Source organism: Mustela erminea, chromosome 5, assembly GCF_009829155.1.
Source record: "Mustela erminea isolate mMusErm1 chromosome 5, mMusErm1.Pri, whole genome shotgun sequence".
NCBI lineage: Eukaryota > Metazoa > Chordata > Mammalia > Carnivora > Mustelidae > Mustela > Mustela erminea.
This window is the reverse complement of record NC_045618.1, coordinates 49,516,708-49,544,260: the sequence shown is the minus strand read 5'-3', so window position 1 is coordinate 49,544,260 and position 27,553 is coordinate 49,516,708. Positions and strand designations below refer to the sequence as shown.

General features: G+C 51.2%; 1 protein-coding gene and 1 long non-coding RNA gene across 4 annotated transcripts in view; one reads left to right on the top strand and one right to left on the bottom strand.

Annotated features, from left to right (window-relative positions):
* Nucleotides 1–27,553, top strand: part of ANP32A (acidic nuclear phosphoprotein 32 family member A) — a 37,543-nt gene that overhangs the window by 4,121 nt on the left and 5,869 nt on the right. For both annotated transcript variants that reach the window (XM_032343013.1, XM_032343012.1), the window contains exons 2-3: nt 25,919–26,068; nt 26,261–26,383. In XM_032343013.1, coding sequence (XP_032198904.1) covers nt 25,919–26,068; nt 26,261–26,383 — 273 coding nt within the window. The remainder of the gene's footprint in view (nt 1–25,918; nt 26,069–26,260; nt 26,384–27,553) is intronic.
* On the bottom strand, nt 896–5,093 carry LOC116590760. 2 transcript variants are annotated; one of them, XR_004285730.1, is made up of 3 exons: nt 4,924–5,093; nt 4,235–4,317; nt 896–1,161 (listed from the first exon to the last, which is right to left on the bottom strand). It is a non-coding gene; the product is annotated as an uncharacterized LOC116590760 (long non-coding RNA). The 2 variants fall into 2 exon arrangements; XR_004285729.1 differs by lacking the exon at nt 896–1,161 and adding an exon at nt 1,425–2,092.

The following is a 27,553-nucleotide window of genomic DNA, read 5'->3' as shown; positions in this document are numbered from 1 at the left end:
GGGGACTCCATGGTGAAGCTGGGTTTTGGAGCTCCCATGGACCTGAGTTGGAATTCTGCCTACTACAAAGAGGTAGGATAAGTTAACCTCCTCTTTGAACTTTAGTTCCTCACCTGTAAAGGGGGAATGGTGATCCGGTTTAATGAGTAATGATCTGGCCCTCCAGTACTCAGTATGTGATAGTTACTGGAGAGAGAACTCGGATGACATAAGGCACAACTTTGAGCTTCTCTCTGGCTCTGGACAACAACAACAACAGTAATAATAGTGAATGCTTACACAGCCCCACGCTGTGCCTGGCAGAGTTCTAAGTGGAGTAGACAGATCAGTAAATCTAGTCTGCACACCAGCACTGTGAGGTAGGTACTATTATTATTCTCACATTATACATAGGGAAACTGAGGCATAGAGAACTTATCAGAACTCTTAGCCTCTGTTCTCTCTCCTGTGAAGCACCCTTTTTGGTCCGACATTGAGTGGAAGAGCTTTTTCTTCTCTGCCTTTAAAACAGTACCCCCGTAAAAGAGATTGAGTTTCCTGTCATTGAAGGTGCCAGCATGAACCCGGGATGGCCTCCTGGTTGAAGATACTGAGATGGATGGTCAGGACCAGGGGCTCTGATAGAGGGGAAGCCGTACACTTTCTGAGTTTGGTTTAGAACATCACATCTGTTTACTCTGAAATAAGTCTGTCCTTTTTAGGTGTTGGGGGATACATTTTGGGTAAGGAGAAGACTCTTAGGCAGTGGTTTGTGTGGGATTTTGCATGTAATGCATTTTCCATTTCTGTTTGTCATCATCTACAGCAAGAAAACTGAAGAGAACTGGCATGGCCTCTCTACCTAAGATGTAGTATAATAATAACAGTTCACGGATCATCTCCTTTAATTCTCCTTAACAACTCATTAGGGGTCGGCAGATCCGGCTGACATCCTCCATGCTGCGAGGGTGGTCACAGGCTGCAGAGTTGAGTTTTCATCCCACCATTAAGCTAGGGGCCCCTTTCCTTGGACAGCAGGGACTTGGAGTGTTGTATAGTCCATTAGGTCCCATACATGGCTCTTCATCAGAATCACCAGGGGAGTGTGTAAAATGCAGATCCCACAAGGGTCGTCAAATTCAGGGTAAGCTGCCCGTTTCTGTATCATGAACTAAGAATAATCTGTACATAGAAACACTGCAATCAATTTGATGATGTAGAACACTTAACTTTGAATCTCAGTTAAGTGAAATGTTATCCCCCTAAAAGAATTCCATTTGTCTTGTTAGGTAGTTATAACCCTTCCACCACCCCAAATTGTATTCTTTTTTCTTTTTTTTTTAAGATTTTATTTATTTGAAATAAAGACAATGAGAGAGGGAACACAAGCAGGGGGAGTGGGGAGAGGGAAAAGCAGACTTCCCACTGCGGGGCTGGATCCCAGGACCCGGGTTTCATGACCTGAGCCACCCAGGTGCTCCCCAAATTGTATTCATTATAGATCTTGAATTTTGTCAATAAAAGAATTGTGGAAATTTTGTTTTTTGTCATTATAAAAGTGGCTATGTAGTATTGTTAGTTTTGTCTCTAGATAAAGTTTATTGTCTCGCCTTTTATAGAGAAAGCTTGGTCATCCTTGTTTGTGAGGTGGTGGGTTTGGGATCTAGGTTTTTTTCTTGTTTTGTGTGTGTGTGTGTTTTAATTCTTAAATTTTTTAATTAAAATGTGGCAAGCCATTCATTTGGGTGGTGCGTTAGGAGTCTTTCCAAGTTCTTTTTTGTGTGCCCTTTAACTAGTTGATGCCTAGTGGAAATCGGCCTTGTTACCAATTTAGAACTGAGAGCCACATCTATCTAGAAGTAATTTTCTGTAACGAACTAAAATTCCTCAGCTTGCATACTCCCGAGTATTTCAGAAGGTTTTTGCATATCTTGTAGTTAAATGGTTACTCTTAAATTTCACATGGCTTCTTAGGGCTTTGGGGCCTACAGAAGGTGCAGCAGCTGTATCCTCCATGGCTGACATCAGACCCTCGGAACACAGATCATTGAAAGCCACAGATAATCCTGCAGTCTCTGGTTCTGCCCTGCTGCTCTCCCACCATGCATGTTTCCTGGGGAACATACCAGCAACAAAGTGGCTTTGAGTTTCAGAGCCCTTTCTACCTCTAGCCTCTGGTGCTTGAGCTAATGAGCAGAGGGAATAGAGTAAGTTGGCCAGACCAGGGAAAAGAGGAGATAAATCTAAGGGGAAGAATCCCAGCTCCGAGTCTACAGCTCTGACCTGTACTTAAGAGCAGCGGGCCGCAGACCCAGTTCCCTGTCTTGGCTGGTCGTGCACCCCTAGCCTTTCAAGGTGACTTCCTCTAGACTTAACAGTCTTTTGTATTTGTAATACAGGCACCTATCTGAACTATGGGGACTGGTCATCCCCGAGCTTCAGTCCAAATTAATGATACCCCATTGAAACTTGGGGGGCGCCTGGGTGGCTCAGTGGGTTAAGCCGCTGCCTTCGGCTCAGGTCATGTTCTCAGGGTCCTGGGATCGAGTCCCGCATCGGGCTCTCTGCTCAGCAGGGAGCCTGCTTCCCTCTCTCTCTCTGCCTGCCTCTCCATCTACTTGTGATTTCTCTCTGTCAAATAAATAAAATCTTAAGGAAAAAAAAAAGAAAGAAGAAACTTGGGGCTGTGGGTGACCCTTTATGGGTATTGTATACATAGGATACTCCTCAGACATCTCAGCACTGTACCTGCCCTCTCTACCTTGGTGTAGTTGGGAGAGGAGCACAGAGCTTATTGCTGAGTAGTGGTGAGCCCTGGTCGAATGAACTTGTCCCAGTTGTTTGGCCTGAATTATGACAGGAAGAGGAGACTCATTACTCTGGTGTCCAGAGGGGGCCACTCCCTTCTAGATGGGTGCTACCTTGCCTTTCCACCCCATTTTGACCTACCCACCCCCTGCACTTGTTAGTTGTCTGGTCTCTCAGGAAGTGCACACCATTAGTTCCCCCATCACCACTGCCTTCTCACAAATAACAGAGAAACAGGGACCTGACTTGGAATCTGTAATCTTCTGTTACCTTGAAATACAATTGTACAAATGATAAATACCCAACAATGATGTTTTCATTAGAGAGATGGAGTCTGGCGGGGATGGAGAATTGCGAAGGCATCTGTTATTCAGAACTTGTCATTTAATAAAATTGGTTGAAACAAGATGAGCAAAGCACCCATGGCCCTGGGCCACCTGCCTGGACAGGAAAACAGCTCCTTCCATAGAACCAGTTGTCCTGATGATATTTGTCCATACAAAGTATGTAAACAAGATAAAATATCTTTGTTCTGCCACACCAGGCCCTGGCTTATGCCCACTGAGCCACACCCTGCAACCCCTGTGTTTCCGCTCCGATCTATTTTGTGTCAGCCCCTCAGCTGCCCTGGTGTGCTCACCTATCTTCTTTACCAGAACCCGCTCTAGGCAGCAGATCTACAAGATCAGCTTACTTACTCCACTATCACTTACCCTAATGTGGATTAAAGTCAACAGCTGTCTTTCCCAGAGATGTTTGTGTTTGGAGATTCCGGTTTGGGGAGGAAATTAGCAGAGGACTTTTAGAGACTTGTGTGCTATGCTCAGTTTTGCTGTTAACTAACTTGGACATGCTGCTGGCTTCTTGGGGCCTCTGTTTCTTCTGCTCTAAAATGGGAGTATTGAATTAGATGAGTGGCTTTCCAACTCTGATCCTAACATAAAAATATGTTTCACACCACTATTCAGTGTGTATATACTTACAGGTTACACAAAACAATGACAAGATGCTTCCTTACTCCATGGAAAACACTTCTGTTCATTAAAAAAACAAAAACAAAAACAAACTGTTCTGGCTTTGACCCACAAATTGATCGTATTGCTTGTGATTATTTGAGAAGCATTAAAAGATGAATATTAAGCTTCCTTCACACTCAAACATCTTGTGGTTTGATTTGGGAGAATGAGAGAAGGCCATTTGTAGCTTTGTGAAATCCCTCCACCTAAGGTCAATAGTGATTTCTCTTGCTTTTAAACCAGCTCGTCCCTGGGTCCCCATGTTCTCAAATGTGGCCCTTTGGATTCTAGCTCTTTGCCACTCCAAGCCTTCGCATGGCATTAAGGAATCCTTACCCTAAATTCCTGCCCTCAGGTGGATGCTTCCCAAGGTTCCTGGTTATGCCCGAGGGCCCCTAGCCAAACATGCCCCCCCTTCTCTGCACACTCACCGCGGGTCACTGTCTGTCCTCTGTGTGCCACACCCTGTGCAGGTTGCCCACTGACTCCGACATTTCCCAGCACGGAGGAGAGGCTGTTAGGGATAGAGAGGAGAGTGTCTTTGGCTCCTGCTTCCACCCAGACTACCTGGGTGGTGCTTCCTGTCTCTCCCACTTTGAGCCATGGCACTTCTCCTCTCTCTGTAAAGGGATGGTGGAATAGTACCCACCGCCCAGTAAGTGCTCAGTGAACCGTAGCCGTTATTGGTATTATGGTTGCTTCTGCTGGAGCACCATCGTCGGCATTCACTTAAAACACACACACACACACACACACACACACACACACGTTAACAACAGACACATTATAAAAAAGTCACATTTGTTTCAGTAAGAAAGGAGACTAGAAGCTAGAAATTCTAACTTGGCAGAAGTCTTCTTCCTCACAAGCAGTTCAATAGTAAATGTGTCGTTTCTAGATGTGGGTATGGCTGTAGCATCTCCATCCCGCTGAGCAGCCCCAGCACGGGATCCCATGCAGTTGCTAAAGACGGTAAGGTCACCCACTGCCCACCCTCTCCCTGACTGTGCCTTTGCTCACTGTCCAGGGCAGCCGTGTCATACCCCCTCCCCAGACTGCCCTCCGACCCTGTCTCCTTGCCCTCCTGGCCACCCCCTCCCCTCTCACAAATGATCCACACCTGGCTTCTGAAGAAATGCCCAAGCAGAGTCTGGAATCCGTGCCCATCTTCGCCGCCCTCGGGGTCTGGTCTGCTCAGTTCCCTTCTGCCTCCTGGGCCCCTGAGTCACTCCGCTGCTTTGGTCCTTCTGAGGCTTAAGATGTTTCTCCCATCTCAAAGCAAACAGAAAACCTGGCTTGATTCTACCGTGTCACTGTAGCTGCTGCCTAGTTCTCTCTTGCCTTTTATAGTCAGACTTCCTGAATTGTCTAGAACCACCTTCTCCATGCCCTCACTTCTCCGACACCTCAGCCCTCCCCCTCCGGTTGGCTTCCTAAACAGCTCTAGACAGACAGTCTTCCCTTACATGATTCCTCAGCAGTGTCTGCACCTTGACCTTCCTGAGGGCTGTTTTCTCCTGCTCTCCCCTTTCTCCAGTACATCTCCTACAGCTCTGGCCACTCCTTGTTTCTGGGGTCCTTTGTGGGTCCCTCCTCTGTGTGGCCACGAAGACTGGGGCATGGGCACTCTCGATCTGCATTCTCTCGCACTGATAGCGGAAGGGACCATGCCCTCCCTGCAATCTGATACGGGCCTCCCGGCCCTGAACTCCTGGCTCCGCATAGGACCTACCTGATGTCTCCACCTGAGTGTCCAAAAAGATCCCTTTGTCTTCGGTCACCTCTGTGCTCCCGCAGATGCACCCATGATCTTCTGTTTGTCCCAAGTCCTGTCTATTCGAAATAGCATCCTCTCCTGCCTGCCAGCTGATGTCCCTACATCAGCAGCCCCCTTGAGCCATGATCAGCCAGCATGGTGAGAACCAAACACAGATGTAATCATGTCGCTGTGCTTCAGACACACAGTGCTCTTGGGAGATGGTCCAAGAGCCTTACTGAGACCTTACTGAGGTCCCGTGTGGACTGGCTGTGGCGTGCTCTCATCTTTTCCCTCACCACCTTCCCACGGCGCTGGCCTTTATTCCCACAAAACTACTCCAGGCCATAACTGCCACCACTGTCACCAACTTAGCATCTAATTGTCTCTATCAGCTCCCTCATGCTCCCTCCTCAGCTCTGGGTCTGGTTCTTTTGTTAAGAAACTCTTAACAGAAATTTCCTTCACAGTGCTTCAGTTGGTAATTATACATTCTTGAATGTGAGTGTTTTCATGAGCATTTCTGTCCCCCTGTGTAGCCGCATGATTTGAAGTCCCTGTTTTTGGTACACGTTACCGGGTACCCTCAGCACAGCACTGCCCTTGGCACATGGTGGACATTCTAGAAATTCTGGTTGAATGAAGAGACCAGGGAGCTTAAGTGCTCTTGTCATTGTCATTGCCCTCTGTCTGGAAAGCCAAGCACAAGCCCCTGAAACAAATATTGGGAACGATGTAGGCTTCATTACCTCCGACTCCCACCCCTCTGTTCTCTCCTTGGGTGAGTGAGCTCCTGCCTCTGGGCTGGTTCACACTTTCTTCATACCCTGTGGTCCTCAGATGTTTCTGGTTTTTACAGCCCTAGTGGGAAGAATCTCAGCCCTAGCTTATCTACCTGTTAGTTCATGGATTGTTCACACAGCCCATGTGGGCGTATGTACGGTATAAAACATAACACCAAAAAATGAAAGTAAACCTCAGAAGTAGATATCCAAAAATATTTAAATGTCCTAATATTTTCTTCCTGCAGGTCAGTAGATTGTGCTGGCCGATCCACTTAGGAGACTGATCTGTGGTTGGTTTTATTTTTAATTTGGTCATGAAGGTCTGGGCTGTGTAAGGCATGTCCATACTTTACCCAGCACTCTCTCCTTGCTCAGAACTTCCCAGCTCTGGTGTGTGATGGGTCCGGGCAGAGAGCATTCTTAACCCTTCTTTGACAAGCAGGGGAAATGCAGCAGTCTGCCGGAGATCCCCAGCGAAGGGAATGTTCGCTCAGCTTCTGGCTGGTGTCTGCTCTGCACAGACTCCCCCAGCCCCTTTCAGGCCGTCCCTTAGGGTCCAGTGAAGGCAAACCCCTGTGCGGGTCTGCAGATGTCTTGTGAGGCTCCCAAGTGCCTGAGGTGAGAGGATTCTATGAGCAGCAGACGGAGGCTGACCCTGGTGGGGAGAGGAGGCTTTCTGCTCCTTGTCCTCAGGCTGGGAGTAAGGGATAAGGCAGGGTCTGCTGCAGGCTGGAAGAGCAGGCATGAAGGGCCGGAGTGAAGTCTGGAGAAGGGCCCATGGTGTTTCCTTGTGTGCAGCATCGTGTTAGGACTCTGCAGTCAGAAGTGTCCAGAAGGCCTTGATATCTGCATCCTGCTGCCTCCCTCAGAAGTCATGAGAGAGGGAGAGAGAGAGAGAGAGAGAGTGTGTGTGTGTGTGTGTGTGTGTGTAGCGGGTGGTGAGGTTGAGGCAAGAACCTGTAATAGTACATTTAAAGGGATTCCTTACAGATTTCTTCAGGGGCATGTATCCCAGGGAGGCACTCATTGCCCATTATGTAACCAGCTTCCTCCATCCCTAGCTGCTGGCCTCCCCAGCAGGCCCAAATGGTGTGGCTGCGAAGGCAGGGAGGGTGCAGGGAGCCCACTTTCACTGCCATGGCCTGTGTGCCCAGCCTCCAGAATGATGCAGGGAGTTCTGTGAATGCTGGTTAAGAATCTGGGTAGCAGCTGGAATGTGCTGAACCCAGCTCCTGTGTTCTGGGTTGGGGGCAGGATAGAGACAGGAGTGAGGTCTCTGGTGGGGCTGGGGAGGTAGAGCACCGACCAGAGAAGAAGGGTATGCGGCTCGAACCCCAGCTGTGTCAGAGCCGCCAGGGGAGCATTTTAAGAAATCCCCAGGCTCTACCCAGCTTCAGAATCTGCTTCTAAGGGTGGTGCCCAGTCCGTGTATTTTTAGCCTGCTCCGAAGGGGGCTCTGAAGCACAGTCGGGGACTGCCACATTGAGGCAGGGTGCAGAACTTCACAGCAGGGAGGAAACGTAAGCCGAGTGCATGTCAAAGAAGAAGAAAATGGGAGAAGGAAAAGAGGAAAGTGGGGTGTGGCATTCCAGCCACAGGGAGGGGTGGCTGCTCTGCTCCTTGGCCTGGCCCCCCTCATGCACCCACATTCCAGCTCCTCACACTTGTACCTGTACTGGTCTCCCCATGGGGCTGCTGCTGGAGTGCCCGGTGGCATCTCTTGAGCAAGTCCAGAGGTGACCCTTCCTCTGTCCCCAGGGGACTGAGAGGCCAGGGGGCATTTTGTAGGAGGGAGGGGACCCAGAGCCAAGCAGGCAGGCGTAGCAGGCAGGGCCTGAGCTGCTGCGCTCCGCTGTGGGAGGACACCCGGCAGGTTTCCCATGAGCCTTAGCTGCCTCGTCCGGAGAAGGGTGACTAACGATAATACCTGCTTTCCCCGGGCTTGTGGTCGGGACTGAAAGAAATGTTTACGCCAGGTGTGTGTAGTGGATAGCCCCTGGAGGCTAGATGCTAACCAGCCTGGGCTTGGAGGAGCTGTTGGAACAGGGCTGGGGAAGGGGCGGCCCGTCTGAAGAAGGCCCTTGCTCGGTGTCTGAGCCTGTGTGTGGTGGGAGCAGTTTTGGGGAGAGCTGTCTTTGCCTGCCCCGAAGGAGGCCTTCCTTGGAGCTGCTCTTGCAGGTGGGAAGGGGCTGGAGGGGCTCCAGGCAGGAAAACATCTGCATGTTTCTGTGGATGTGGGGCTGGAGGGGCTGTTGGAGCTACAGACATCCCCTGCCCCAGGGCTTCTCTTGCCCTTCTCCCTATGACGTCTGCCCGGCTTGTCTTTTCTGGACAGGGCCTGCCTGTAGACCCTCCTGCTTCTCAGAACTCTGGGTCTGCCCCATTCGGGCCTCTTGTGTTCAGATAGCTCCTAAGACATCTCCTCCAGGAAGTCTTCCTCCACTCGCCCGAAGAGTGCAGTTTGGTTCCCTCCCTTGAGCTCCTTCCCGGAGCACCTCACTGCGGGGTGCGTGGTGGTTCAGCTCTCCATGGGGTCAGGTCAGCGTTTCCACAGCTCCCTGGCAGCTGGGTGCCTTGGGAAGGCTATGTGATGACGTCATGCATCTCCAGCCTCCCGCCTAGCTGCCTGTGGGAAGGATCTGTCTGTTCTGGCAGCAGAGCCTGTTCCATATGGACGGCCGGGAATTGGCCATCCTGGTCACCCAGGGCGTTCCTGCCACTTCTGCATGTCTCCTTTTCCCCAGGGAGATTTGGGTGCACCCTGGGCATGGCCTGGGGAAGGTAGGCAGGCGTGCACTCTGGTACAGCTCCCCAGCTGTGTCTGGGAGGCTGGAAGAATCCAAGCCTCCCATCTGCAGCGGTTGGCCAGCCGCCATAATGACTGGTTCTGCTCCTTCTAGCCCCCATTTGCAGCTCTGTTGCAGATATGCCTCTGTGTATCTTGGTCAAGAGGGCTGGTGTGTCTGCACATTTAGGTGTGGTCTGTGAGTCTGGGGAGGCTTCTAGAGTAGGGCCTTCCGGAGCTGCTGTTTTGGGGGGATGCAGAGGTGCTGTGGTCATGGGAGCAGAAATGGAATGCTGTCCTCAAAGTGAAGGAGTACGTGGTTCAGGGCAGGCTTTTGGCCTCTGTAGGCACTTGGGAGCCTTCCCTCAGTTCCAGTGGCCAGTGTGGTCACTGCCAGGAGTGGCCACAGGGGAGGCTCTGACATGGAAGTGAAAATACACCTCTGTGTATGACCAGTAGCCATGGACTCCGACAAGGTCTGGGTCTTGGTCTGCAAGGTGCCGGCTGTCCTGCGAAATACACTTGTGTCAGGCAGATGCTTTGCTGGCCCGGGGAAGCTTATGAAGTCCACAGATGTCTCTGACGCTAAGCAGCACTTAGCCAGCTAGTGCCTGATGGTAACCAGAGTTAGGAGGGTGGTTTTTGCAGACAGTAAAGGCTGTGGAGGGGTCATTCACCTTCACATAGATTGACCGTTGTGCACTGGGTCTTCTCTGGGCATTCTGGACACAGCAGTGCGCTAGACAGGCTTGTCCTCTGTGCTGTGCATGTGGGGCTCCTGGTCCACAGAGGGGGATGGTCGGCAAACAAAAGGCAAGACTGCTGCTGTGCTGGGTCCCAAGAAGACTGAGCTGTGTTCGAGGGGATGTGTGAGCCCGGAAGGCCTCTCTGAGGAGGTGGCATTTGAGCAGTCACTTGAATAACCTACAATGGACATCTGGTCCCGGTGAACCAGAACCTTAGAATATCTGATCTCAGAATACCTACGAGTCATCCTTGCTGAGGAGCCAGCTGAGGCCCAGGGCGGTTAAGATGCAGAATCATGAGATGATAAATAGGAAGGATGATGTGGTAGAGGTGGGGACAAAACATAACTGGCCAGTACTCTGCTCACACCAGTGTTGGGCATTTCCCCGGGCCAGCTGACCCTCTGCCTTTTCATCCCAGAATGTCTTATTATCCTGTCAAGACTCAAGCTTTGAAAGATCAGTACTTGCAAGTTTGAATTTATTAACAATAGCAGACTTATTTCCTCATTTATGGCTGTGTGAGTTGGAGCGTGGAGGGCAGAAAGTTGAAACACATCTTATGTCCACCAGTCAGCCCTCCAGGCAAGGGCTAACCACCTGGTGTTGGTCTTTCCCTGCCTAGGCAGAGATATGGCCCGGTTTGGGTGACTGCAGGCTCCTGCTGCCCCTCTCTGTGGGATCTCCACTGTTCTTTCTGAAAGAGCCAGGTTCTCTGAGAAGCCCATTGCGATTGTGACTTTTGGAATTCTATCTGGCCCTCCCAGTCTGGTTTGAGGGTTTAGGTATCTCTCTGGGGGCCAGGGACACCGTACTGATGCCTCTGACCAAAGCTGGTGAGGTAGGACTCACCAGAGGGCCCCTAGGGCTTATTTTCAGGGAGAAACAGTAAAATCAGGTCACAGAACCAGCCCTGATCCACCTCTTCTCCCAAGGACCAGCCTTAATTGGCTGATAGTTTTCTTCTAGAAGAAGGTGTCCCACATGAAGTTGAAAGGAGCGCTGGTGAAGTAAGACTTCATTAATTAGCCTGTTAGGGAAACGGCTTTCCATTATTATGGGGGTTGGATAAATTTGATGAACACTGTTCTCCTTTGGGCTTCTAAAGGGAAGGCACTGCATTTTCATTTTTTTACTAAATACTGAGAAATATGTAATATTTTTTGCAAGTATTTTGTTTCTAGGTGTTGAGTATCTATGTGCCAGATACCATATTTATTCTTATTTAATCTGTGCAGAAATGCTGTAAAATAAGTGGGATTATTCCCACTTTAACAGATGAGGAAAGGGAGGTTCATATACCTAGTTAAGGAACTAGCTCAAGGTCATACCCTCCTGAGGAGCTGTGCTTGGGTGCAAAGCCAGGTCAGTGACCTCAAGCTGCCTTGGATCTTAACTGTGACTTCCTGCATCTTCCCAGCCACTTTGGGGCTGCTGATAATATGAAAATGTTCTAGATTCCTGATATTATTTCTTTCTTTCCTCTGTAAAATCCGCTGCATTTGTCTTTCCCATGGAGGGTGAACATGGGATACCAGCAATTCGGATTTTTAAAAATATTTTATCGTAACATGGAACACATTAAAGTAAAGGAAGTAAGTGTGAAGTTCGATGATTTTTCTCCTTCGGGTTATTTTCCCCCCTAAATGATCATTTTACATTGTCGAGGAAATCCCAGCAAGTCAACCCTGCGTACCTTCCCTTGCCTATCAGTGCCAGGGTCTGACTTGTCCTTCCCCTCGTGGCTCTGACATAACTTCAAACACGAGGGCTTAAGCACACAGAGGAGAGGCATACTTGGGGGTTCTCAGAGGACTCCAGAGGGTCTGAAAAGTGGGAGAAGACCAAATCCTTTTCCAGTAAAAGTAGGCTAAGGCAATTAGGGGCTTAGGTGCTGCCCCAAAAACTTAAGTAGCAGTGTGCTCCAGCGTTAGTTAAGAAGACCAAAGTGGAGGCTGTGGGAGAGGCGTGGCAGGGTGTTTTGGCTGCTTTGCCTTTAACTGGACCCCTTCTGGGGCAGGAGTCAGGCTTCCCCCTTCCTAAGCACCTACTGCAAGCCTTGGATCATGTTAGGTGTTTGGCAAACGATACTCCTAAGATATATCTATAGCCATCTATTACCAGATGGGGAGACGGGCCCTTGGGGCACATGGAGCTGCCCCTGTGAGTCCCTTCTTCTTGTCCCTCCAGACTGGACAATCTGGGTGCAGAAGGCAAGGATACCTTGATCCCTGAGTCCCTAGTGCCTGGTGTGGTGCCTGGCCTTTGGTAGGTTCTAAGCCTTTACTGAAGGAATGGAGGTGAAGTGACTTGTCCACGTAGGTACAGTGATGAACCCATTAAATTGTAGGACCCTGAGGCTCTGGGACAGCTGTTCTGCGGGTCAGAAGTAGGATTTGATTCCAGCTCTTAATGGTTGATAAGTTTGGTGAACACAAAATGACGTATGTGCCCACTTGTGTAAATCGCAACATTATTATCGCACAGAATTGGAAACAACCCAAATACTCATCAGTAAGGGACAGGTTAAGGAAAACGATGGTACATCTGCACAATGGGACACGATGGAAGTAAGAAACGAGGAAGGTTTTCGTGAACTGTATTACACAAGCTTCACAAGAAAAACAAAGATCAGCATATAATATGCACATTTTGGGTAAAAGGGAAAAAAAATAAGATTTTGAATTTGCCTGTATATGTGTCAGCAAACTCTGGAAGGATATTTAATGGGTGGGATGGTTAGCTGGGCAGGATCCGGGGGAGAACTAACTGAATCTTATGCCTTTTGGTTTTGAAGTCATGAGAATGAATGTTACTACTTACTCAAAATATTAAAAAGAAAAAAATAGTGAAAGTGACTTTGGATCTGCTGTTCTATCTATCGGGGCTTCAGTCTCCTCATCTGAATAATGAGGTGATTGGATTAGAGCAAGGCTTCGCATGGAAGGGCAATGTTGTCTATGTTGGGTGTATCTCTGGCTTTTGTGGGCTTGTCCAGGAGATTCTGGCCCTGTCCTAGGGTGGTCTGCAGTCCCTTCTGTTGGTGGCCTGGACCTGGATGGGCCCAGGCTGTTTGAGAAAGGCCAGGGTGATGCCGAGAGCAAGTGGCCTTCTGCAGCAGTGTGGGCCTTGTTCCTGTCCCCATGCCTGGCAGTTTGTCCTCTGAACACCTTGCCCTGGTGTGACTCAGTTGGTTCTTCCCCCAGACAGGAGGATTACAGTGAAGAGAGACTGTTCTGGAGCGTTCTGGCAAAGTGCTACAGTTTGATAGGAAGAAAAATGGCAGAATGTTTTCCCAGGTTATTTTTAATGCATTTCAGTTCAGCAAACATTAATTGAGAGCTTAAGTGCAAGGCAGTGTGGGGGAGTCAGAGCAACATAGCACCTCATCTCTGCTCTCCAGGGTGCAAAGTCTTGGGTGAGAAACTTGAGTCTAAAACCCCTCCTCCTGCCCTCCAGGACTGTACAGTTCACCTCATCTGGTCCCGCAGAGGCCTGTGGGATTGGTAGGAATTCTACCCATTGCACAGAGGGGGAAATGGAGTCTCAGGAAGTCTTGCCCAAAGCCACACAGTTCCCAAGTCTGGAACCAAACTAGGATTTCTCTCACTGCTTTCTGTGAGGCCAAACGCTTCTAATCCGCACATTCTGCCACATGGTACTTCCTGGAGGTATGTGTGGCATAGGCCCATTTCTACCTGGAAATACCAGGTGAGCACAGCCCTAAGTAAACCTCCTGCACTGGTTTCCTTTATGGAAGGGTAGTGGAAATCTCAGGCTTGCAGTCACATGTTGAGTCTTATCCCCGCTTTGCTGTGGTCCCAACAGTTCTGCCCTCCACTGCCTGGGAAGCTCACCCCCTTACCATTAGTTCCAGGCAGGATGTCCCGTATGTGTGTAAGGGTGGCTGTGACAGCAGCTTTCTTCCCACTCCATCCTCATGCCGCCACTTCCCTTCCTTCCCTTCCCTTCCACAAATTCTCTTGCTGCCACCTGTCAGCCCAGCTCTTTCCCAGAAGAGCCACACATGCTCCCCGCTCAGGGTCTCTGCCCTCCCTGGCTCTTCCCTCTACCTGGAAAGTTCTTCCCTTGGACTTCACTTGGCCTCAGGTCCCTACTGGAAACTCACCTTGGATACGTCTCTCCTGGCCATCCTTTCAGTGGTGTCCCTTCCCACTGTTGCCAGTTCCTCCCCGGTTTTTTCCTGTCTAGTATATGTGTGGATTACATACAGCTTACACGTGTTGGGTTAGCGTCTCGCTCCCTGCTAGGATGTAAGCCCATGAGGTCTGGCTCGTTGTGCTTAGCCCTGGATCTCCAACTGGATCGCTAACGCCAGACTCTGGCATGGAATAGATACTCTGTAAATATTGTGGAATGAGTAAAATCGCCCTATGGCCTAAACGAGTAACACTTCTTTAAAGAGGGAAGAAGCAAATCATAGCCTTTTTTAAGAGGTGAAAAAGACCCAAGGCTTCTCTCTTTACAGAGCTTCATCATATAATATTAATTCATTTAATAATCGTTCGGCACCAGGTGTTTGTGGAGTCCTCTGCAGACGGTCACTTAGCAGCCTCTGATTTGTACACTCAGGGAGACCACGCACGGATTTTTCAGAGCAGCCCATTCCTTTGGGGGACAATTGTAATGATTTAAACACTCTATTTTTTTTTTTTTTTTTTACATTCTTGTGTTTCAGCAACTTTTTTTTTTTTTAAGATATTATTTATTTATTTGACATAGCACAAACGGGGAGCTACAGGCAGAGGGAGAGGGAGAAGCAGGCTCCCTGCTGAGCAAGGAGCCTGAAGCGGGGCTCCATCTCAGGACCCGGGTATCATGACCTGAGTACTTAACTGATTGGACCACCCAGGTGCCCATTAAACACTCTTATAGTTTACACGGGGGCTGAAAACGGCCTCTTTCAGTTCCTGCACACTGATCTCAGTTCTTGAAGTGCCAGAAAACCTGGAAGAATTGGACTTATGCATGCATGTAACACTCCTTCAAATAGTTGCAGAAAGATGGCTTATTACAAGACTTCTCCTCCCGGGCGCACACCCCTGCCCCCCCATCATTGCCAGTTCCTTTGACTGTCCTCCCAGTGCCTGCAGCTGTAAGGGCCCTTCCCACCCTCAGTGCCTTCCTCAACATTCAGCTTCAAGGTTCAGAATTTAAGGTTTAGGCCTGTTGGAGCAGAGTGTTTGGGGACCCTGACCGAGGCACCTTGGCCCTTATTGACTTGTCTCTGTCCACACAACCTGGAATGGGCTCTGCTGATGAAGACAGAACTCAGTAGGTCTCTTCAGTGGTGGGGCCCCTCCCTGACCCCTCCAGAATCATAAAGGTTGTAAGGTCTTTGGCTTGGCTTTTAGCATTTTTGAGATTATAGCAGCTGTAGTAGATCTGCGAAGGACCAGGAACCTAACCCGGACCCTATTTTTTAAAAGACAGTAAATACTGTTCAAGTTCTGTCTCTGAAGTCCCGCAGAATGTGCTGAACCTTTATGTGTATCATCTCCTCTCTTTTTCAGTGCCTATGGCGTTTTACAGGGTTTGTCTGTCCCTCTGCCCTCCGTGTTCCTTTCTCCTGGCAGCCTCTCGCTTCCCCGTTCCTTCCTCACCCTCCTGCCACTACTCCCCTCCCTGCCCCGCCAGTCTGCAGACATGGAACAGATAGGGACGTTGGGCCCATGTCCCTCTCTAATACTTTGACCGTAAGCCTGTCATTTACAGACTTAGGCAAGTTGCACATGTCCCATCTCTCTCAAGGAGAAAGAACTGACATTAAATTGCTTTGTATGTGAGACCCTTGGCTGATTTGCTGTGGATAGAAGAAACTTGCACCCCCAGCTTTAGGCACTTGTGTGAGATTGGGTTTTGTGTCTGTCCCCCATCGTGGCTTCAGATGGATGACTGGATGGGGGGACTTTGAGTGCCATGCTGTTTGCTCGCTTCTGTCATTGCCACTGCCGCTGTCATCTTGGGTTCAGGTGGCAGGGAAGGAGGCAACTGAGCCTTTTTCTCTGCCCTCTCTGTATCTCCAGCCCTGCTGGGGGCCAGAGGCAGGAGGGAGGGAGGAGGGCCGGGATCCGGCCTGGGGCCCTCTTCCTCACAGCCGATTTCCTTGTTTCCTCTTGCCTTAACGAGTTCACTCTGGAGAGGCCCGAGGCTTTGGGGTGTGGGCCCTAAATTGAGAGAGGATGGAGAACAGCCCAAGGACTTTGGATTTCCATGAATGGCTAGCTGTGTGACCTTGGGTGAGTCACTGGGTTGGTTTCCACTGAGCTTCATCAGATACCTGAGGAGCTGATTTGGGTCCAGTGGTGCTGATGGGGTCCTTGGCTTCTCTGAAGCACTTTGGAAGAGCCAGCTAGAAGTTCCATCGGAGGCACATTCGGGGCTGTGCTGCCGGGCCGGGCTGGGCAGAGGCTTGACGTGCCAGCTCATGGAGCCCCAAGGAGTGAAACTGAGGAAGCCAGTGAATTAACTTTTGTTTTGTGGACTGTTCTTCCACGTCGGAACCATGGGGACTGGGTAGCTGTGAAGGTCCACGTGGGACCCACTGCAGAGACCCTGCGCTGTCTTTTCATACCCTGCTAACTTGAGGACTCCAGTGGCATTTCCACAGCACACAGTCCCTTCTATCCACAGGTGATCCCAGCTGGGCTAAAGATCTCTGAGTCTGATTTCAGGAGCCCCAGTCAGCCACCCCAGGCAGCTGAGACAGGGGGTCCAGGAAGCCATGTTTGTGGATTTGCCTAAGAGTGGAATTAGTGGGATGCTTTGCTTCAGAAAGTGAGTAAGGGGTTCTTTAGCCTTTTAGAATCTAGATTGTTCAGAGCCATTGCCCACCCCTGCTCCATTCTTGGCTCTGGCTTGAGTGACCCAGTCCATTTTGACCACTTAGCAAGTGTTTACTGAAGGCCAACCCCTGTGGGCAGGGCACCAGCAGGGAAACACAGAGACCTCAGACTTTGGTAAGGCAGTGTTTGGAGGAGAGACCGCAGAAAGAAGGACTGCCAGGTGCCCTGTGGCCAAGCAGCGGCTCTCTCAGAGGGCCTTGGTGGGCAGGGGCCATTTTCCTGGGAGAGGGATCTGATGGGTATACTTCCAGTCATCTGCGGAGTCAACGAAGTGATGTCTGGGGAACCACTTTGTCACCTGTCACATGGGAAGAAATGCCAGGTGGTGTCACCATGTTGGCTGCAGGGCAGGGAGGCTGGCAGAGAGGTGAGGTGGGGACAAACCGCCTTGGGTGTTTGGTCCTGGCACACCGGGTTGCTGGGAGGCTGGGAATCCTCTGGCTTTGCAGTCCTCGTGGCTGGTAAAGGCAGTGGACCAGGAGTGACAGGACCTGACAGGACATGTTCAAAGCAGTGTTTCAGGAAGATGGGCTAGGATTTGCCTCTCTGCTTTCCAGGCCTTTCTTTTCTGTCTCCTCATGGCTCTTCTGTTGCATGGGGCCAGCTATGGCTCTTTAATATGATCATCACGGACAGTGTGGTTTTCTGTGAACCACAGTGTTGTCGAACAGGGACTAGGACCCCATGGGCTGAGCTGCCTACTCCCTGCTGCCCTGGGAGATGGCAGACATCAGAGGGGACGATGCCAGACTTATGCATTTGGAACTCAACACCCTCTGCCTCTGGGGGCTGTTTTTGTGATCCCGATTTGTTTTAAGAGATTACATGATTGATTTTTGTGTTTCATTAATTGCCTGGGGCCCCAAATTTCCTTCCTGGCATCCCTCAGGGATGAATTCTGGGCTCTTTCTGACCATGAAATCTCCCACTTCCTTTTGGGGAATAGAAGCTGAGTTTGGATGTGAGGTGGGATTAAAAGTATGTGGACCCACAGAAGGGGGCCTCCTCTCTGCACTCAAGCTCCATTGTCCAGTGTGCGCAGTAGGGGATTGCCCCAAGGCATAGGACAAGTTACTGGCAAAGTAACCAGGGGCCATCCCAGTCATCAGACTGGACAGTGACCATCCTTGGCACTGTACCTCCACGCTTCTTGTCCCCCTTTCTTTCTCCTGGTCCCCATTTAGATCCCACCTGCTGGGACCAGGGCCTTCACTGGACTGCACTTCAGACTCCTGCCTCATCCCACCCTCTGGCTACAGGTGCAGAGGGACAGCCAAGGAGAAGAGGCAGCCTGCTAGACTGCCAGTTGATTGTGTCCTCCACCAGTTCCCAGACCTCACCTCTCCCCGTACCCCCTCCACCCCCTTTCTCTAGCCAAGTCAGACCAAGACAACTCCTCCCCACTTCCCGGGCCCAGACAGCCTTCTGGGCCTATTTTCTGCTGCCCTGGGAATACCATCCATCACATGCGCTCAAAGCGGGTAGGGCTGGGGCAGGGTCTGGGTGATCAGGGAGGCCTTCGTCCAAGAGGTGGAACGGACAGGGTCTGGAAGTGGAGTAGACTCTAGACGGGTCCAGAAGGGAGGAATGAGGTGTCCAGGCAGGCAAGCAAGGGCGGAACATCAGGGAGCGGCCCCAGTTCTGCTGGGAGTTCACTTGCTGAATGGGCCCACTGGACCAGCCCAAAGCCCGGGTCCGACAGCTGCCAGGGCCGGCCTGCAGTTCAGCTGAATCTGTCCTGGCTGGAGGAAGCATCTACAAGGGAACCAGCTCCTCTTTCTCGGCCAGGCAGAAACCGAGACCTCCCCACGCCCGCTGGAGGAGGGAGGAAGCCGGTTCCAGGCAGCGCAGGAGCCAGTCACAGGCTTTATGTTAATGCGGGCCCTCCCCGCGCCGGCGCTCAGCCTGTTCCCTGGGCCTGGCCGACAGCTTAATTACGCCGCAGCGCGCCTCGGCTTGCGTTCCACTGTTCCCTAAAATAATAAGGATGGCGTCACCGACTTCCCGCGGCCATGTGCTCCCACCCGTGCCTTCCGAGCTCTATTGTAGGAAACAAACAAAATCCAGACACTCAGATGCTTTTCTTCTTGGAGTGATTTGTTTTGTTTTGTTTTAAGGTAATGTGGGGACCCTGCCCCTTAGTTAAGATTTTAAAAGATCTTTAAGGTGCAGAGACCAGAGTCATAGCGACCCCAGGGGCTGCAGAATATCCTCCTGTTAGCAGAAATTCGTGAGCGATGTGGAGGATGCACAGTCTTCCACTGGGAACGGTGGTTTTTGATCAGAGCAAATGGTGTGGCAGAAGGACCACCCCACTCGGGGTTTCCTGGGCCCAGGGCCAATTCTGGGCCTTGCCTTTTCCACTGCAAAAAGAAGGCTAAACTGGACCAGTGTTTTAAAAGCTGTGGGTCACACTTTTAAAAAAAAAAAAATTTTTTTTTTTTAAATGTAATAGAAAAGAGTCATTGTGATTGGGTATGTTTTGTTTTGGTGTGTGTGCCTGTACACACCACATGGGTATACTGAGCCAAGGCAGGAATGTATTTTTTACTGTGGGCTGTGGTCAGAAAGCCACTGACCTAGATGATCCCGAAGGCCTTTCCAGCTTTCAAAATGTCCGACTCTTCTCCCAGAGCCTGGCTTTCCCCTCATGGAACCAGACCGGTTTTTGCAGGTTTTGCCCCACAGACTGTTAAGCAAAAGTAGAGATTTTAGGGTCGAAACAACAGAATCACAAGCATCTGTCGCTCCTGTTGAACACCTTTGGGAAGAAGCTCATTTCCCCTCAGCCTTGGTGACTCAAACAGTTTGGCCTTCTAGCTAGAAATGGAATCTGCAACAGGGGATGGCCCATTTAAAAGCTGACCTATTTAAAACCCATGAGCACCAAAAAAACACGGGGTCAATTTGATTTGAGTCTCCTCTTCTGTGCAAGACTGGAACCTGAAAACTAAATTGGTCAGGGACTGACAGGGTTGAAACCAAAGCTACACATATTTATTGAATTCTTGCTCAGTGAAAGAAAAAAAAAATCAAGGCTGGAGGCTCCTGGGGGAAAAAGAAACAAAACAAGGTGTAGTTACAAAGTCAAGAGGGGTGTATTTTGGGTGTAACATCTTCGCTCTCCAAAATGTTATGAAGCTTCATGCCTTTCATGAAAGACAACTTTGGTGGCTCAGATGTGCCGACCACCCTTTGTTCCCATTCTCATGCCGTGGCTGTGGATCCAGGAGAAGACAAGTGGCTTTTTCCAAGCAGGGGATGCTCTAAGTGCGTTATTTCACTTAATCCAGCTCTAGGTGATGGGCATTACTGCCATCGGAGGAAACGGAAGCTCAGGAGAGGTGAGATGAGCCAGCAAGTGGAGAATGTGGACTGGAGCCCAGTCTGTCTGACTCCAGAGCCTGCCTTCTGTCCACCTCTCCACGTTGCCTCCGGAGGTCCTGGAAACATAAAGAGCTGTTCTCGCCCGAGCTTCCTTCTTTCTGGTTCTGGCCTTCAGTGATCTCTGTTTTAGGCCTGAGCTGTCCTTTTAAATCAGGGCCCCCTTATCATGGGCCTGTGACCTGTGCAGTCACACAGGGCCCTGGGCTTCGAAGGGCCCTCCCTTGGGTTTAATGCAGTGCTGTTGCTGTCTCTGGAATTCTTAACAGTTTTTGAGCAGTGGGCCTCAAATTTTCATTTTGAACGAAGTCTTGCCAACTATATAGCTGGTCCAGAATTTGATACAGTGCATCCCCTTTCTCGGTTTTTTCTGGGTCCCTCCTGTCTTCCTTGAGCATGCCTGGCCTCTGGGCATTTAAAGAATGCACTTGGTCCCCCTGCTCCGGCCCGCTACCTGGCACCCTGCTCCAGTAGCTGTTTACCAGACGGCGGCTGGGAGGAGGCGGCCTCCTCCCAGCCGGCACCACACCCCTGCTGGCAAGGACCCCAACTGTGGCTCACAGCAGCCTCTGAGTCCCCAGCATGTTACTCTATAACAATGTCACAGGTACACCCTTTATGGAGGCAGGGGCTGCTTCTAGGCAAGAGGTCGGTGTACAGAGCACTGGGTCAGGTCAAGAGGAGTGTGCGCAGTTGGCCTGCCTCCTGGGGGACACATTGTCTAGAAGAGGTCGGTTCATTCCCATCTGTGTGGGACTGATTACACTGTATGTTTCACAGCAGTTTGACTCACTGCGCAGCACCTAGTGCTGTGCCTGGCACCATAACGGGATGTTTGTTAAGCACTTACTCTGGTGTCCGCCCCCTGCTAGGCTGATTATGGGGAAGGACAGTCCCTGACCTCTAGGAGGATCGGATGCTTAATACACGATTAAATGATTCATGTGGCAGCTGCCCTCAGGGCCCTGGGATACTCGGAGCTGGGCGGGGGAAGGCTTCCTGGGGAGGGGGGCCTGAACACCATTTGTGGTGCAGGAGTGAGACGTGGGGAGCCCTGTAGTTGGGGGAGGTAGGGAGGTGGCTAGTGGAGGGCCTCCTTAGGTCCATTTAAAAACTTGGACTCACCCCCACCCCCACCCCCAAGCGGCAGGAAGCCAGGAGGCATGTTTTCTAGGCTGGAGTTTGCACTTCGTGGGTTAAACAGATACCATTCTCCCCTTTCTGCGGAGCCAGAGCCTCAGAGCTCGGGGATGGAGTCGGGCTACTTGAATGTTCCAGTAGTCCAGCTGTCCCCCCGCTGTCACAGAGACCCCATTTGGAGGCAAAAACAGACTTGGAGTGACTTAGATGACCGTGACCAGGACTGCAGTGTAGAGAATAGAGAGGAAATGATCGAATTTGAGAGAACTGTGAAGACAAGATTTCACAGTTTTGAAACAAGCAACGGGTTGTTCCTTAGAGTAATAATGTGTTTGTGTTTATCACGGACGGTTCCGCTCCCATTGGTGAGAAGCGATTGCTGTGTCCTTGCTTTGGGGACAAGTTTTTCAGGAAATACCAGAGCCAGACAGTCTGATTCCTTGGGAAGCCTCATTGCCCCCCTCCCGCCCGACCTCTCAGTTGGGGCCGAGGATGAATATACAGACCCCTGGGGGGTGCTGACACCTGAGGGGTGAAGCATAGAGTCCCGAGTACTTCTGTCCATGGGTGTTTGAAAAGCTTCTGACACCAGCGGAGGAAGCCAGTGGTTGGGCTGGAGAGAGAGGAACCACATTCAGATATTTTTAAAGGGCCAGTGGAGTTGGGAGAGAATCTAAACCCAAAGTACAAATTTTCAGTTTAATTTTAACTTTGCACTTAGCTCACACCCAGGATTTGGCAGGGGGACGTGGACCTTAATTTTTTTTTTTTTCTTTTTTAAGCAGAACACACCCTGGATGTAAAAGGGATATGCTCTTTGCTTGGAAGGGTCTGGAGCCACACGGATGGGGAGGAAGTGGGTTGGGACTGGAGCAGGAGCTCGGAGTGGGTCTGAGGCGTGTGGGGCTGGTTGCGGGTTTGGAAACATGTGAGCCTGTCCCAGAGCTCTAGGAAAGGGCAGCCTTCCACGGAGTCCAGGGTCAGGAGGGGGTGCATGGGATGACTCTAGGCCTCCTGTTGGGCTGGTGTTTTTGTTTTTTGTCTGGTCCATTTCAGATACTTCACAGGGAGCTTACCTGCCATCTCCAAAGTGACAGTCACTCCCCAAAGCAGCTGTGGTTTGGGCTTTTTGGTGATCTCGGCAGCCTTCAAGTCTAAGCCTTGCCCCTCTCACACCTTTTTGATCTTGCCCCAACACTGCTGAAACCCCCTGCCAGGAAGGAAATGCAAAAACTGGTAGGGGTCCCAGAGGTGGGGGTCCCAGAGGCCCCACGTACCTGACCTGTAAGGGCCACCTGGGACCAGACAGCAGGGGGCCTGCCCAAGTGGCTGGGGAGGGGGGCTCTTCCTACTCACTCCCCCAACCCCTCTCCACATCCTTGCTCCCTGATTGCAGCCTCATCTGAATGAGGGCTGGCTTGGGGTTTGTTTTGGTTACGGAGGAAGTTTAGTGGTGGCGGGGACTGATGGGACTGGCCCCCATCCTGCTGGTGGAACCCTTAGATGAAGGGTGTCGGGGAGCTTGGAGAGTTGAGGTAGTTCTGAGAGAACTTGGACCTCACATTTGGGAAGGTTTGAGAAACAGTCAGGAGCCAGCACTGACCAGCTTGGTGCTGACCATTCCTGGGACTTGAGGGCCAGTGGTTCTGGGGTGAGATGGGAAACTCCCCCCCAGAGAGCAGTGGTGAGGATTAGGTGAGCTGGTGCAGGCGAAGCACATTAAGGGTACCTGTTGAGGGCTCAGGAAAGATCTGACTGTTACTAGGAATAAAAACGTTAGTGGTGGGGCACCTGGGTGGCTCAGTGGGTTAAAGCCTCTGCCTTCGGCTCAGGTCATGATCCCAGGGTCCTGGGATTGAGCCCCGCATTGGGCTCCCTGCTCGGCAAGGAGCCTGCTTCCCTTCCCCTCTCTTGCCTGCCTCTCTGCCTACTTGTGATCTCTGTCAAATAAATAAATAAAATCTTTAAAAAACAACACACAACAAACCCACAAAAAACGTTAGTGGTAGCAGCTTACGTATTGTCCTTGAGAGGAATGTCCCCGCCGTTGGTCGTGGTGGTGGAAGTTGGGACTGGGACCCTGGGTCTGTCTGTAGAATTCCCAGGCAGCATTGTGTCTCTCTGGAAGAGACGCCAGCTTCCAGGGAAGAATTCCCCCAATTCCCAACACCACCTCCCCCAGTCTCTAAGACCTTCTTTTCCTTGGCTTATGGCCGTTAAGAGAAGAAGCCCTTGACCCATCTGGAAAAACCACACGTCTGAAATCTTTGAGGCTGGGCTAGGATCCCTTCTCATATTTGTCTTTCTCTGGTGGAGCTTCAGGAATCCGCAGTGCCTTCTGAAGACTGTGGGCCCTGTGGCTCCAGTGCCGCAGAGGTGGTGGCCTTCCCTCCCCCAGCACAGTGGCTCTCCCTCTGTTTGCCCTGCTCCCCTAAGGGCAGGCTTCCTGGCTCTACACTGATTTCCTGCCCTGGGGTAAAAGGCCTCATAGGATTTATTCCCAGCCACTCTTGCCAGTGACCTTGAGAAGGTGGCTTGACCTAGACATCTGGCCTCTCCTGGGGACTGAGGGAGTGGAAAAGGACTTAACTTCTCCCATCCTAAATCCAAGGGATAGGCGGGCCTTGGCGGCCAGTGCCTGGGCCCAGAACAGGTCAGCTCTGGGAAGGAGCTCCTGTGCCTGGCTTCAGCCCCTCCTGGCAAACTGTGCTGCTGTGCTGGGCTGAGCCTACCACCTCTCTGCACCAAGGAGGCCGAAAGCAGGGCAGCTGTGGGGCTCTGCAGCCCAGATGTGCCCCTGAGCTCCTGTGGTCTGCCTGCTGACAGAGGTGGGCTGAGAAGGAGCATGGCAGGCCCACTGCGGACTCTATTCCCCCAAGATTCCCCCTGGGGACTGTGGCAAGCCGGTCGTCCTGGGCCCAGCAGGAAGGTCTAAGCAAATTGGTCCTCTTATCCAGGAGAAAGAAAGACTCTGAGGGGCTGGCATGACCCTTTGGACCATATGGGACTGCTATTGAGAAGAACTAGACTGTACTGTCTGATTCCATGTGACCCATCCGAGACAAGTAACATGTGGGTGGATGTCCCAGGCCAGCAGCGTACCAGCAACCTGGATGCAGGCTTCCTTCCCTAAGGTTCTAGCGAGCAGTCAGGTGTCGAGCACTGGGTGCAGCCAGGAGGAGTCACCGTTACGGGGCCTGGCGGCCCTGGGTGGCCAGGGAGCAGCTGGACTGCAGGACAGGAGTGGGTAACCACAGACATCTGCCTGGAGGGTGGGACACCCTGGCCTCCCTTGCTGACTCCCCAGGGTCATTCAGGCCCCAGACTTGATCTTTTCTTTAGTTTTCAGCTTGTCTCCCTCCCATCTGTACTGGAGCCTGGAATCACCTTCAGCCACATCTGCCTTTTACCAACCCAGTGAGACATGGCTTTTTTTTTTTTTTTTTTTTTTAAGATTTTTATTTATTTATTTGACAGACAGAGATCACAAGTAGGCAGAGAGGCAGGCAGAGAGAGAGGGGGAAGCAGGTTTCCTGCTGAGCAGAGAGCTTGATACGGGGCTCAATCCCAGGACCCTGAGATCATGACCTGAGCGGAAGGCAGAGGCTTTAACCCACTAAGCCACTCAGGCACCCCAAGACATGGCTTTTTATCAGACTTTCTACATGATTAGAAAGGATTTGGACCCAAACTTGGGAAAGAATAGAAACGAGGAAAACATAACTACGGTGGCAACATTGTCTCCAGGGAGTTTTAAAGAAGGCATAGGGTCACAGAGGTGCTTCCTGAAGACCGATCTTTGTTCTTTGATGGCCTCAGCCTGTCACTTTGGGGGATTTCACATCTACTCTCAGGGCCCTGTGAAGAGCAGGGCCTAGAGAGGCTCTACCTAATATGGTAGTGTCTTTTTAAGTAGTGTCTTTTTACACTTAAATTAGGAAAATGAAAACTCAGTCCCTCATTCTCCCCAGCCATGTTGCATATGGCCAGTGGCTCCTTTCATGGGCAGAGCAGGAGGCGTCCATCATTACAGGAAGTCCTGTGGCTGCTCTGCAGAATAGAGTATGCTGCCTCTACCCTGGGCCAGGCCAAGTCGGTGACCATGGTGACAAGCACCAGACCTGGTGGGCGGGCTCTGGTGGGCATGCCGGTGGGAACAAGCGGCCATGTGTGTCTGGGGACCCATCCACACTCAGAGGGTCACAGGTGCACAGAGGTGGAGGACAGTGGGGCCTGAGGATGGGAAGGAAGGTAGCTAACCTGAGGAGGTGGTCAGGCCGAGGCCATGGGGCCATGGGAGTGGCCAGGGCTGATGGGAAGCTGGAGACTGTGGTGGCTGATTTTTAACAGGAGTTTGGAAGCAGTGTGGCAGTGGGGTTGGAATGAGACCACCAGGGATTATGGAGTGTGTCACTGTGGTCCGGCCCAAGCTCCTTTCGGGAGTGTGTCCCTACCACAGCCCTCCCTGCCCTCAGTTCAGGTAGAGGTGGGAAGCCCGGGGTGGGTGTTGGCGGTGGCCTGCTCCCGGAGAGGCAAGCGGGTGCCACCGTCATATACTGAAGGACCTGTCTCCCCGTCCTGAGGAGGCCTGACCCCCTCCCCAGCCCCAGTCCCGAGTCTGCCCCTCCATTCACTCTGGCCTTCCCTTTGCAGGTGAAAGAGCTTGTCCTCGACAACTGCCGGTCGATCGAAGGCAAAATCGAAGGCCTCACAGATGAATTTGAGGAACTGGAGTTCTTAAGTACAATCAACGTAGGCCTCACCTCAGTCGCAAACTTACCAAAGTTAAACAAACTTAAGAAGGTAAATAGGGTGAGGAGTGTGTGTGGGCAGGGAGGAGGGGGTCGTTACTCTGTGCTTGCGGAGCGGAACCGAGGGGGAGCCGGGCAAGTGCGCTGACTTGCCCCTCGCCTGTCTGCTGGGGGCCGAGTGCTCTGGGCCCTCGGCCTTCATTTTACCAGCTCTTTGCGCTTTTCCCCTCCCTGCCCTGTTTAGCTTGAACTAAGCGATAACAGAATCTCAGGGGGCCTGGAAGTATTGGCAGAAAAGTGTCCGAACCTCACGCATCTAAATTTAAGTGGCAACAAAATTAAAGACCTCAGCACAATAGAGCCACTGGTGAGTCATTTGGGTCCTTCCCTTCCACAGGGTGGGAGGCGGGAGGGATTGGTATCAGGGACTACTACTTTTACCTTTGTAGAGTGTTGTTTTTCTGTCGTTCCCCCCTGCCCTATGTATCTTACTTTATTTGACTCTTGTTATGGGCCACGAGGTAGAGTTGGAGCTCATTTCTGCTTGGTCCATAGAGAAACGGAAGCCTAGAGACACTCAGTGGCTTGAGCAAGGTCACACAGCCGAGTGGCGGTCGGGAGGCAAGGGTGGGTTCTGACCCTCACCTTGGGGCTTTCCTTCGTACAGCTTCTGCTCAGCTTTGGAAACCCAAGCTGTCATTTCTTAGAGCATGATTCCTTGTCCCTCGTTGGGGAGGGCGGAACCATCAGGAATTCTGCTGCCCCTGGAGTTGGCCACTTGTTTTCTCCTCCGATGGCTGGCCTGAGGCTGGTACCTTCGAATGGTGGGACGGTGCCCTGGATGGCACAGGATGGTATAGGATGAGAGCCTCAATGCCGGCCTTACTCTCCTAAGGGGAACAGAGGAGGGTGACTGACCCTTGGTCTCCAGTTCTCGGTGTGATGGTGACCGGGGCCTCATCTTCAAACAGCTGAACCTGCCTCACATTTCATGGATTTATTCGCCAGGAAGGGGCAAGGCTGGGTCAGAACAACAGTGTCTGCATTACTGCGTCTGAAGGATTGTGTTCCCCTGATTTCAGCTATGTCATTGATTAACAGCGTTCTTGAAACAGAGAAATAATGTCGCATCTAATGAGCACATTTGCTGTAAACATACACGTAGGAACCGTCCCGCAAGCCACACACCTCAGAATCAGGGCCAGGTCGTGAGGCTGTTTTGCCAGCTTTGCCGCATTAGGACAAGTTGGGGCATCGCTCAGTTTGGGTTTGTAGGTTCTTGTGCACAGAGCACCCCTCACACTCTGGACACTCGAGGGTCGGCTTGATGGGCCAGCGTGGCAGAAGCTGGTCCTTCTTCGTTAAGCTCAGACTTCTACCGTAGGTGGCATGGAGGCCACTAAGAGATATGCTTCCCATAGCCCTTCTTTTCAGGTCTTCCACCAACCTCCTATTTTGATCTACTTGGAAGCCCTGATTTAATGATTTCATAGGACAATCTTTGAAGTTCTGTATATGTGTATTTGGGGAGACGGGT